The sequence below is a fragment of the Pyrgilauda ruficollis genome, unplaced genomic scaffold, assembly GCF_017590135.1.
Source record: "Pyrgilauda ruficollis isolate IOZ18807 unplaced genomic scaffold, ASM1759013v1 scaffold6, whole genome shotgun sequence".
Lineage (NCBI taxonomy): Eukaryota > Metazoa > Chordata > Aves > Passeriformes > Passeridae > Pyrgilauda > Pyrgilauda ruficollis.
The window spans coordinates 17,049,119-17,062,069 of record NW_024527710.1 but is presented as its reverse complement, the minus strand read 5'-3'; the positions used below and the strand labels follow the sequence as shown (position 1 = coordinate 17,062,069).

Sequence of the window (12,951 nt, the reverse complement as noted above, 5' to 3'; positions counted from 1 at the left end):
CAGAGCAGTACTCTCAAAAATTTTACATTTCCTACAACATAGTTACAAATTACAACATTCAAAGGGGAAAAAAAGGGTTTTTTTAATACACAGAGACCACAGGAAAATGAAGAATATGCTATATAAATTCTATCCTGGAAGACAAAGAATATCCTATATAAACACTATCCTGTCATAGCAAAAGGGGTAACCCTACCCCAAAGTTTTATGAACCTTATTAAAATAAGGAAGTTTTAAGCTCTGTTTTAAGCCCTTAAATCCCTAAAGACAATCAAAAGAAAACACAGGACAAAGTAGAAATACTATTGATTATGCATAATTGGTATAATTAATTTGTAATTAGTTCATTAAAATATATAGGCATTGGAATTATGCTTGTACATTTCTGGGAATATCCTGCAAGTCACTTGGGATGTGCTTATCATTTATTTGATAGATGAAACATTATTAGAAAGACAGCCCATTAAAAATTAATATGCCAGAGTAATAATTTTCTCAATCTCAGCATTCAGTTTTCCACGTACTCAGACTCCTATTCTGCCTCACAAAGAATTTCTATTAATTCTGTTTTCCAGAGCATGACTTGGGAAGCACAGCATTTAGGACAACTGAGGCACAGCAGCCTTTATGCTGAGCGTGCAGCCAGTTTTCAGGAACAAAATGGCAAATATTATAAATTATATACCACGGGAATGTTCAGCAAAAGATCTAATTCTAATTTAAGATGGAAAGGTAAAAAGCTTTGTGCTCGAAAGCAAGTAGGAAGAAACTTCCAGAGCACTGGGAGCAGCCTGGTCTGTGACTGCTGAGCATTCCTGTGCTTCTGCAGAGTGTCTGGCATCCCTCACTGTCAGAATGGATGAGCAGAACTCCAGAGCTTCCTCAACACTGCAGGGAACAGCCCCAGCCCCACCCCGGGGCTGGGATCCACTGGGATCCACCATTTCAAGGCTGCTGCTCCACTTTTGTGCGGGGCAAAGTCAGGTGGGGCAGCAGAGCATCATTTTTAACCCTGAGGTAATTCCCTGTTCCCACTGAGCTTCCTGAAGTCCCTCCAGAATTTCTGAAGTGTCATTTCAGCCAACAGCTACAGAAATAACTGGATATTAAAAAAACCCAGGATAGCCACATCACCTCCTCCCAGCTGGGAATGCAACACCAAACTTCCCTTGAATTTCTGTAATGCACAGAGCCAGTCCCTGTGTGTTCATTACCAACAAAATCTCCCTTCAAAAGCATTTTCCTCCCCACCCGACCTCCATCAGCACTGTGGCAGCCTGGAAAGGCTGGCCACTCACTGGTGATGAAGATGGGCCATGGCAAGACCCCTCTTCATTTAAAAACACCTAAAAAAAATTTTAAAGCTTGTATTCTTCAAATGGAGGAAAATCAGCAGTGGATACACAGCACAAGCAGCATCATTTGCTGTTATAAAGCTTGAATTTTCTCTTGTAAAACAAAGAGCATGTGCCTACAAAAACACCTTTCATGTTCTAAAGAAGGGTCTCCAGGTCCTTTAAGGCACAATTAAACACTGCTGTAATTCTGTGCTTCCCAGAAAATCTGTGTTAAGAATTCCAAACACTCTCCCAGGAACCACACACAGTTTTTTTGGTGGTTTTTTTTTTCCTCTTGCCTCCACTGTAGCACAGACAATTATTTATTTTCTTTGCCTTGCACTCAAGGATGTGATGGATGTATTTACATAAACACACACACAGCCACAGATATCTCTCTATAAAAATTAATCTGCAGATGATGAAAAGTGTAAAAGATCTAAGAGGCAAATCCCAAACAAAAGAACACACTTTATACACTTTATACATAAATATCTTGAAATTATAAAGATCTGAGATTAAGTGGTTTACCACTCATTTAGAATTGATTAGAATGTATTTAAATTTAGCTGAAAGTACCACAACATTGCTCGTGTATTTGCATCTGCGAATAAGTAAATAAAAAGCCTGCTATTAAAGCCTTCATTAATTCTGATTATATGAGAACTTAAAAGCAAATCTGTGTATTACTGCTCTGTAAAGACTCCCAGCAACTCTAGAGTAGAGCTGGCACTGCAACACAACATGTGTCAGCTAAAATGACTAACAGGATCTATTTTCAGTAATCTTAAATCGCACTGCTAAAATATAGAATTAATGGGTTTGCATAATACTTCAAATATTTTTTTTCCTTCTAATTCATTCCCAACTCCTGCCTTATTGTATCAGAAAGTGAATTTTATATCACTTGACATTTATGTACAACAGTTGAACACATTTCATTAAACTACAATGTTTAGGCAGCACTCAGATGTGATGTGTATATTATTATAAAGAGTGATCCAGCTATTTTATTTCCTTATAAATATGATGACTGGAGGTTTAAAAAAATATATCATGTTGACTAGAAACACGAAGAACGTTTCATTCTGACTACAGATTTTGAGAGTTTCTACATATTTAATTGAAGACAGGGGTTTTGAAAGAAGGATTCATTAATTTTAGCAGCACTTCCCTCCAACTTAAGGCTTGTCTGTTAATTTCTAAGGAGTTTAACAATTAAGGATATAATAATCTCCAACTAATACCCAAGAACCTTCACTTGCCACTCTCACAGCTGAAAAGCCATTCTAAGTTAGAACAAAATACAACAAAAAAAACAATATTGCCCAACATTTAGTCATTAAACTCAGAGTTATGGGGTGCAGCTTGATGAAAGATTTTGCACTTTATCATGTCCAATAATCAGAGGTTTAGAACACTCCATACTTTATAGAGCTGGCCCCAAAATACATTACTTTCCCCTACAGTTCCTAGGCCAAAGTGTCAAGTCCATTACTCAGTAATCAACATCACAAAACATTTTAAGGCACCGTGCAAGACAAGGGATCAAAGGGATTTTTAGCATTTTGTTACACAGAAAAGTATACCTGATAGTCCAAAATGCTGAATCCTAAACCATTTCTGTCTTTCTCCAGCTCAATAACCTTCACATCAGGAGACCACAATGCCAATTCCCCTTCTTCCTCCTCAGGATTGAAGTCTTCCTCGGGTTTCACCTGGAAAAGAAAAGTTCTGGTTCAAATACCATTCTCTCAGTTCTTTACAAACACTATTACTTCAATGTTTTGATTATTAATGGTGCATACATGCCCTAAAATGTGACCTTTTATGGAATTAAAACTTCACTGAGCATTATGAATAGAGTTTTCTCCAGCCTGCTGCCTTGAGTACTCCCCTGGGCACAGGCCTACATGTTTGGAGCATCAGAGCCCAGCCTGGCACACAAACACCCGTGTATTAGACTAATTAATTGTTAGAATATTACTAACCTGTTACATGTTGATGAACTTCAGCTGTCCCATTAGATGCATAAAGGAAAAATAAACAGCATGAAAGATTTAACCACAGACAGCTAACAGAAAGGCCAGGCAATCAGAAAAGATGAGAAGCCAAGCTGTAAATACTTCTGCAAACAGGAGCAACCACGAGTGTCAAGCTTTACTTTGAGACTTTAAAGCTCCTGCGACAGAAAGAAACTTCTAAGTTTCAAATTTATTTTTTTTTTCCCCTATAAAAACCTACTCAGAACACGGAAGCAATCAGCTAATGGTGGCAAGGATGTGATTTAGTGTAATTCAGAGCTCTCACTCACCTATTAAGTGTGGGGATGATGAATGGGATGTACAGTCAGCAAAGCACGCGGTGATTTAGCCACCTTGTCTTCCCAGGACAATGAACTCCTCCAGACCAACCCGCGTAAACCCAGAAACACAGGGATTTTTCCACAAAATTGACCGTCCTTTCGCACAGAGTGGGGGACAGGAGAGGTGTTACCTTCTGCTCTGGAGGGGACGCTGCCACGGGGGGCTCGTCCGCCAAGGACTCGGTGCCGTCGCCGAAGAGCCGCCGGCAGCACACCAGGGTGAACGGGGGTGGCACCTCCTTCAGGAAGGTGACAGCCTCACGCCGGGATCTCCCATACAGCTGCACCCCATTCACCTGCAGAATGGGACCACACAGCCACACAGAGTTTAGTTTTTTCTTTTTTGGGGTTTTTTTTGGGTTTGTTTGTTTGTTTTTGCGTACATTTTTCCCCGCCCGAGCCTGAAAGTTTGATCTGATTTTACCTGGGGGTTCTGGCACAGCTTGCACAGTTTTATTAGCATATGCTTCTGAAGAATATATAATTACTGTGTATAGAATACAGAATTACTGTAAAACTTCATCTCCAAGATCCTGTGACTGACTGCTGCATCATGTCTCTTTACCTTCCTCTAACTTCAGCCTAAACCTTTCCTAGAATTCTTATTTCTTTCTCACCTGTTTCTTTGTTGGGGATCTTTTTTCAGTGCTAGGCTTATGTATTTGAATTAAAAAAGATAAAAGAATTAATTTTCCCACAATATTTTAAGCAAACACGGGTTCTGAGCTCCAATCAAAAAACTTGAGGTCAGAACTACCACAACTAGTTTAAAAGTTGGCTCAATAACCTTAGAGGTGTTTTCCAACCTTAACGATTCTCTGATTCTAACTTTGCCATTTGAAAATGTAACAAAACAACTGAAACTAAAATAGGTCCTACAGAAAACAAGTGAGAACATTTGTACAGTCAGAAAGAAACCAATTACAGTAAGCAATTAACCACAAAGGCCTGACAAGGGTCAAGCTCACTATACCATAAACTCAAGATTGTGAGTGATAACAGATCATTGTTAAGGGATGTTCTAATCCACAGACTTTGAAAAAGAAAAAAAAATAGAGAGATAGATTAGATAGATAGATAGATAGATAGACAGACAGATGCTAGAGAGACAGAGAGATGGATAGATAATGGTGCTTTAAAAATGGGATACTGCAGTTTTTTGTAGCTGTCCCATCCCTGGAAATGTCCAAGGCCAGGCTGGACAGGGCTTGGAGCAAGCTGGGAGAGTGGAAGGTGTCCCAGGGGTGGAACTGGATGGGCTTCAATGTCCCTTCCAACCCAAACCATCCTGTCACACTGTGATTCTACTTCTGCAGGAAAACAAAGAGGGATTCATCCTCTTTTACCTATTTTATAGTCTTTATATTATTTTTACCTATTTTATAACCTTTATATCCCGAGGGTTCCTCTCTGCACTGCAGGGGTGTCCCTAAATAGGAGGTGTCATAAATCACCTGTGTTAGCAGCCCCAAAAGAGCAGGGCTTTAACCCAGTAAGTGCTGTGGACTCAATCCCAGCACCTTGTGTGCTCCAGGGATTTCTTTCAGGCTGCCTCAAGCCCCTCTCATGACCAAATGCCCACAGTGCTGGAGTGCAGCCACTGGTTTGGGAACCCAGCACCTCATCCAAGCCCCTCCACAGCAAGTGGGGATAACTGAGGATTACCTCCATCCCTTCTTTCCATACCCACACTGCAAAGGAACCCACACCTGATCCAAGAAATCAGCATGGAAACGTTCACCAGACATGGACACACCTTTGTACAGGTGCACTTGAGGCAGAGCCTCCCCACAAACCTCCCAGATCTCCCTTCAATCTTGTTCAAGGCTCCACAGCAATCCCACTTTAGCCAACATCTCCTTCCTGACCACTTCTATTTTTTCCCCCCACTTTGTGCTTTTTGCAGTGTAAATGTAGTTTGGGCTGCTGGAGCTCCTCTCACACTAAAAATAGAGAGATAGATTAGATAGATAGATAGATAGATAGATAGACAGACAGATGCTAGAGAGACAGAGAGATGGATAGATAATGGTGCTTTAAAAATGGGATACTGCAGTTTTTTGTAGCTGTCCCATCCCTGGAAATGTCCAAGGCCAGGCTGGACAGGGCTTGGAGCAAGCTGGGAGAGTGGAAGGTGTCCCAGGGGTGGAACTGGATGGGCTTCAATGTCCCTTCCAACCCAAACCATCCTGTCACTCTGTGATTCTGCTTCTGCAGGAAAACAAAGAGGGATTCATCCTCTTTTACCTATTTTATAGTCTTTATATTATTTTTACCTATTTTATAACCTTTATATCCCGAGGGTTCCTCTCTGCACTGCAGGGGTGTCCTTAAATAGGAGGTGTCATAAATTACCTGTGTTAGTCAGCACTGCAGTCCCAAAAGAGCAGGGCTTTAACCCAGTAAGTGCTGTGGACTCAATCCCAGCACCTTGTGTGCTCCAGGGATTTCTTTCAGGCTGCCTCAAGCCCCTCTCATGACCAAATGTCCACAGTGCTGGAGTGCAGCCACTGGTTTGGGAACCCAGCACCTCATCCAAGCCCCTCCACAGCAAGTGGGGATAACTGAGGATTACCTCCATCCCTTCTTTCCATACCCACACTGCAAAGGAACCCACACCTGATCCAAGAAATCAGCATGGAAACGTTCACCAGACATGGACACACCTTTGTACAGGTGCACTTGAGGCAGAGCCTCTCCAGAAATCTCCCAGATCTCCCTTCAATCTTGTTCAAGGCTCCACAGCAATCCCACTTTAGCCAACATCTCCTTCCTGACCACTTCTATTTTTTCCCCCCACTTTGTGCTTTTTGCAGTGTAAATGTAGTTTGGGCTGCTGGAGCTCCTCTCACACTCTACATCCCAGCCAAGCAGGAAAACTGAGAGTGGTGGAACTGGCCCCCAACACAGTAAGACAAACTACCCTGGGCTTCTTCTGCAAGAATTACAGCAAGTGCTGAGCTATCAGCCTCGTCCATTAGTTAATTATTTAAGCAGAAGGATCCACACGTAAGGATTTTTTAATGCTTGGAGAGTGGCAGCGTGGTGGAAAGCTCCCAGCACTTCTCAGCATCCCGTGATGGATGGGGAAGAGCTGCTGAGCACCCCCCAGCAGACCTGGGGACTCCCATTTCTCCTCCTGCAGCTGCCAGAAATCATCCTCTGAGCAGGCAAGGTGCCCTGAACCCACCCACTCAGCACATCAGCCAGCCAGCCCTCAAACAGCAGGGAAATGCTACAACAAAAGGGCACAAAAAAGCAATTTACTCCTGAAAAAGGACACGGTGGAATTAGCTGAAATGAAGGGCAGGGGAGGGGTTTTGTGCTGTCTGTCATAATTCAAACACATCATTAAAAATAATCAACATTCAAGCTCACTGTACATTGAAAAAAAAAAAAAAAAAAAAAAAAGAAAATCCTTGCTGATCATATTTCAATCCCAAAGGTATCAGGCCCAGGTAAGGCTGCTTGTTTGGGGAATGGGGCTGTCACTTTTTCCACTGCAAACCCCTATTTAAAGGGATTTATAACTTGGCTGCAAAAACAGAGTCTGGGCTAAACCTGGCACTTACAGCTTTAGCCCTGGAGCACATTTTTATTTTGTTGGGGTTTTTTTCCCCAACTACAGAGCAGCAAAAAATTTACACTCACTAGGTCTGGGCATACCTGTGAACTTAATTCTGAGTACAGAGTAATACATAAAACTGTTAAATATGCACAATTAAAGTTTCCTAAGTTACTCTACAGCACTGCATTATTGCTTTTTCTATAATTTTTTTTTGTTTAGTGGCCAAGCAATTTAAATGACACTTCCAGCATTCCATTAATCCCTTCCTTCAGGAATCAAGGTTTCCTCCATTAAGCAATAAGAAAATGTTTTAGGTCTTAGTGATACCAGTATGAATTTTTGATGTTAGGGGGTGAAGAAGTAAAAGCAGAATAGCTGTACACCTAACAAATCAATCTTTCAGAAGGCCTAATTCTGTTTCCATTAAATGTTCTTTGCATCCACTAAAAAAAAGGCTCCAATATCAAAATATTCCACAAGGAGTAAGCATGCAATAAGAAATTAATGTCTTTTCACTTGCAGGCTGATATACCAATGGACACATGTACACACACACACAGACAAATAGGAATTATTTTCATTTTATCAAATAATTATTTTTCATGAGAAAATAGGTCTGGTGTGACTCTGATAACTCCAAAGCTGCCCCAATACCTCTTTAAACACATTTAAACAAACTGATGTATTTGCTCATACACACAAGTATCTTTCAACACTCCACAAAAAAGTTTTATTGTGTAACTGAAACCACTGTTCCTAAGACTGCTGTAAATGTTTTAGGGGTGACAAATATTCAGAAAGATTATCCACCACAAAAGCTAAAGCCAAATTGTGCAAAAGACTGAGCCACAGCACTACAAATAATTCAACACAAATATTATCTCTGCCCTTGTAACTCCTGATGCTCATGTTAAAACATTGCAGAAAAAATACCCATAAAGTCACTGAGAGGTCACAAGAATTTGACATTTTTTCCATAAATGTGGAAGGGAACAGTGAAGAAAATGAATGTGAATTCCAAAGCACAACTCTGCTTCCACAACTAATCTGGAATAATTCTACTGCACACACAGCAGTCAAGCTAGAACTGAAGAGAAGAATTTTAAGGCGGCCAAAAAAAAGAGGAAATAGATAATTTTTATTTTCTGTTTTATTTTTTTACCTCCAGAAGTTCATCCTCCAGTTGCAGAAGACCAAGTGCTGCAGCTGGGCCATCTGAAGCAATGGATGATATATAATGATGTCCATCAAAAGTGTCCAGCTCAACTCCTAATCTCAGAGTGTGGATGGGTAACAGCTGCCAAAAGATAAATATAAATATGCATTTAAGTCTAAATCTTTATCTACCAGGATAAAAACAGATTTAGGATTCAGTAGCTCACCAAATGGAACCAAACCCACTGTAAGATGATTAAATGTTCACAGTGACCTCACCTGTGTTACAGCACAAGTGTCCATAACTTCTCTTTACAAACTGTTTGCACAAATAAAAACAACCAGTCTTTTCCCTGGGGGGAAAGGCAATTTGAACTGTATTCTCAAATAATTAAACTTAATGGGAAAAATACAGAGAGAAGTACCACCCAAAAGGTGAGCTGTCAATAAATCACAGAATGGTTTGGGTTGGAAGGGACCTTAAACATCATCCAGTTCCAAGCCCTCTTCCATGAGAGGGGAAACAAAAATAAAATAAATAGAAATAAATAAAGGAATAAAAAAAAGTTCCATAATTGCCCTAAAATCTCACCACAAGATCAGCTGTCTTACTCCTTTGGGAGCTACACTACTGCAAGGCAGAAAAAATATCCATGAAGTGTCCTCTGTAAGTAGTTACAAAACTGACATCCTTTTTTCTGCAAGGGGAAATCACTGATTTTGTGTCAGCCTTTTCCCACTGGAACTCCCTAATTTGGAATTTTTCTCTAGGGAAACTCCAACCCAGTGCCTTAAGTCTGCTAATATCAGGAAAAGTAGAATAAAAGTGATACACTGTCCAGAAAAGACAGAAGAAATCATGGCAAGCTGGGGAAAAGGGATGATCAGCAGTGGCTGCTCCCTCAGTTTGGACATTTTCTGGCTTTTTATTACTGGAGTTCAAACAGTGACTGACTGTCCTGCTTCCCAAATTATTCTGGATATTCAAATAAAAGGAGCAATCCACTGATCCACAGCATTCCTTCAGAGCCATGTCTGATCATGACTTTATGGCCCTTCCCCACTGAGGTGTCCCCACAAATATATAAATGCATCATCTCTAAAAACCTCTCTTCCACAATATTAACAGGGGTATCTTGAAAATCTCTGGGAAGTGAAATTAATTTAAGATCTGACAATTTAAATGAATTACACATCCCTTTGCCTGAGCCAGGATCACTACAGCAAAATCCTCTGTGGGACAAAAAAGTTGTTCAGCACAGTTTCAACCTCTGCTACATTCTGTGCAATTAAATACCCCAAAATTTAGGGTTTGAGGGTGTTTTTTTTTTGTTGTTTGGGCGTTTGGTAATGAACTGTTAAAAGGTTCATTTGCCTGTGCTGTGAAAAGGTATTGGATCAGTCCAGGAGATAAGCAGAATATTGGCAGCCTTTTTTTGGAACATACAGAGCCACAAAACCACTAAATTCCTGAACCACATCTGGAATTGCGTCTTGCCCTCCCAGGATTACTCTGCCAACATACACCAGGAAGGAAACCACCATGTAAGCCTTACCTTTGAGTACTTCTGGAGCTCTGAATCGTCTTTAAAGGGCATATCCACATTCACAACCTAAAAATTGGACATCAGAACATTTTTCAACAGCAGGACAATAAAGACTTTACCAGAACGATGAAATTCTGGCAAAAAAAACCTCAACTCATGAGCAAAATAAACCGTACTTAAACAATGTCACATTGATGCAAAATAATTTTAAACAAATGTTAGAAAAATCTTTCAGGCACAGAACATTTACAAGTAGGAATGTGGTGATTATGCACCATTAGCAGACTCCAATATTATCCTACTCCCGGAGCCCAAATGCCAATTTTAGTCAAGTTCAGTAATCCTGTGTAAGCACAAAATGCCATTATGTTTGACACAAATACCCACACGGACTTGCCAGTCAGAATTTGAAAGTATGACAGCTTAAGTTGTTACCTCAGGCTACAGTGCAGCCATCTCCCATCCAGACTAACCCACCAACTTCTGGCTTGAAATACATAACTTTAATTACCAGATGGGAATGGAAAGTGGGTTATTTAAACCAGGGACAGGAAATCCTTTCAGTGTCTTTTTTAAAGATTAATAAAATGACTCTGCTCACCACCAGTTTTCTTGTTTTGTCCCTCCTTAACATAACAGATTTATCTGTAATATTAGAAGGTTATTTACTTCAATTTTAAATGTAATTAAGACAAAATCATAGAATGGTTTGGGTTGGAAGAGACCTTAAAGATCATTTAGTTCCAATATATGGCCCAGGGCTGGAATCTGGGACACTGAAGTTGAATGTTTAAAGGAAAGCTGCACTTGGTTGATCTGAAAAAACCAATCAGGTAACTTTTCTTTGAAAACTTCTAGTTTAATAAAGATTAGACTTTTCTTTTGGATTAATTTTAAACAGTGCTTATAGCATGTTGTTTTGCAGTAGGCAGGGTGTTTTTTCCTGACAGACTGAACCCATTTCATGTCCAGGTAACTAAGTGGATTTATGACTGGCAGCCCCTCAGCCTGACACCACACAGCCCCTGCTCAGGAACCTCAGCTCCTTCCACTGGCACCAAGAAGGACCAGCAGCACAGAAGCCACCAAGGCCACCAACCCCTCTCTTGAAGCAGCTATTTCCTCCCAAGACAAATACTCCTGAGAGAACCCTGCAGGCACCTCTGGGGTGAGTTCAGGGGCTGAGCAAGGATGATGTGACACAGGCACTGCGGTGCCACTCAAACTGGACACTGCTCCTGGACACAGCAGGGAGGCACAGGCAACCAGAACCAAAAAATGGCTTTCAGAATGGGCTGCCAGCAGAGCTCCCTTCTATCATTCAAGAAGCCCCATGGTTAACATTTCCACTGCTGACATTTCACCGGCGGCGGCTGAAGGAGGATTTGGAATGGTTGGATTCACCAGCTAAGCAGGATTTCATCCTCTCTGGGAAGTGTGATAGTGCTCAGGGAGGTAATATCAGCCCCTGGAAATGTAAGGGTGGGAATAGCAAGCAACTGAAGTGGGCAGCCAAACAGATTTATTGCATCATGTACATAATCTCACACGAGCTCCAGATCTTAACGGAGTGCTAATGGAAAGAGGGGAAGCAAGTTTCTCAAGGCAATTCTTGAAGCTACTTTAAATCTCCCAGCGAGTGACTGGAACGATGGCTACTCCAAGTAGTAAAAATAAGTGTCTCTAAATCAACTGGACAAGCATTGCAAAGACAAACAGGGCATTTTCTTGGTGGTGGTGAGAATTTTTTAAGGCTTCGGGAAGAACGCTGTCCCGAGTCTTTTATCTGTACTAGCTGGCTCACCCAGCACTGAAAAGCACAAGTGAATTACAATTTCCATCAAGTCCTCGTGACAATTCATCAAAACAATCTTTTGCTAGGCAATTATTTAATATGAAGGGAAGAAATATCTACTAGACATTGGCACCACAAAGTTACACTATTGAGAATTACTTTGTATTTTCCCAGCATGTTTGAAAATCATTCTTTCATTCTTCAGATAAAATGGTAAGATTCTTCTGAAAACGGAAGCTCTATCCTGAGCCCTTTTTTAATTCAGTGCCCAGTAAAACAAATAGATCATGAATGAAATAATAAAAATGCCATATATTTTAAGTGGCTCCTGTGATGCAGATTAAACAGGACAGCTGATTTCCTTAAATCACTGTTCCTGTCTCGTATTGTGGAACAATAGTATCTATATAAACAGAATAAAATAAAAGGGCAGCAAATCCCCCAACTCATTATGACATACATTTCAGCCCTGATGTTACAGGAAAGAAAATCTGATGTTACTGAACTGTTCCAAACACTGAACTGTTCTATAAACAGCCTGTGATGCTAAGCTCACAGATCTGTAATTTAAAGAAATAACACTCATGAATGTAGTTTATTGAAATAAAACATACCATAACTTCGTATTCTGGTCCCAGCAGGTTTTCCCATTTGGATTTCAGCTCATGTGCTGGAGGGAGTGGGACTCTTCCTAAGTATGAAAGTGAATATTGAATTTACAAGCATATTGTACATTCAGAAGTACATTTACTTCTAAATACTCCAATAAAAATTCAGTGTAAATAAAAGATTAGAGGGAGTAATCCCCAAAAGGGAAGTGCATTAAGCTGAGTCTATCAAACAGCACAAATCAAAAACGTCTTTCTTAGGAAAACAATGCAAAATGTCATCTCCTGTAAAAGTGTGATTTATTCAGCTGAGAGGCAGAAGAGGTGATGCTTGGTGATGAGATGCGAGTTCTGTACCATGCAGTACTGTAAATAAATCATTCTTTCAGGCTGCAAAACAAATTTCACACAACTTCATCATTTGTTGCCGTAAAAACGCTTCCCACTCCAGGGAAACATCATCTCCCACCCAAATGAGCCCCCTTAAGAAGGAAAACACCTGACAAGATACTGCTGTTATCGAGGGGCTGTGTCAGCACAATGCAGGCACAGACTTTATTTATACATTTGGCAGGT

General features: G+C 40.6%; 1 protein-coding gene across 1 annotated transcript in view; it reads right to left on the bottom strand.

Moving 5' to 3' along the window:
- Positions 1 to 12,951, bottom strand: part of PATJ (PATJ crumbs cell polarity complex component) — a 130,509-nt gene that overhangs the window by 98,983 nt on the left and 18,575 nt on the right. Inside the window, exons 12-16 of the mRNA XM_041483240.1 lie at positions 12,382 to 12,458; positions 9,982 to 10,038; positions 8,433 to 8,567; positions 3,834 to 3,998; positions 2,927 to 3,055 (exon numbers count right to left, since the gene is read on the bottom strand). Coding sequence (XP_041339174.1) covers positions 2,927 to 3,055; positions 3,834 to 3,998; positions 8,433 to 8,567; positions 9,982 to 10,038; positions 12,382 to 12,458 — 563 coding nt within the window. The remainder of the gene's footprint in view (positions 1 to 2,926; positions 3,056 to 3,833; positions 3,999 to 8,432; positions 8,568 to 9,981; positions 10,039 to 12,381; positions 12,459 to 12,951) is intronic.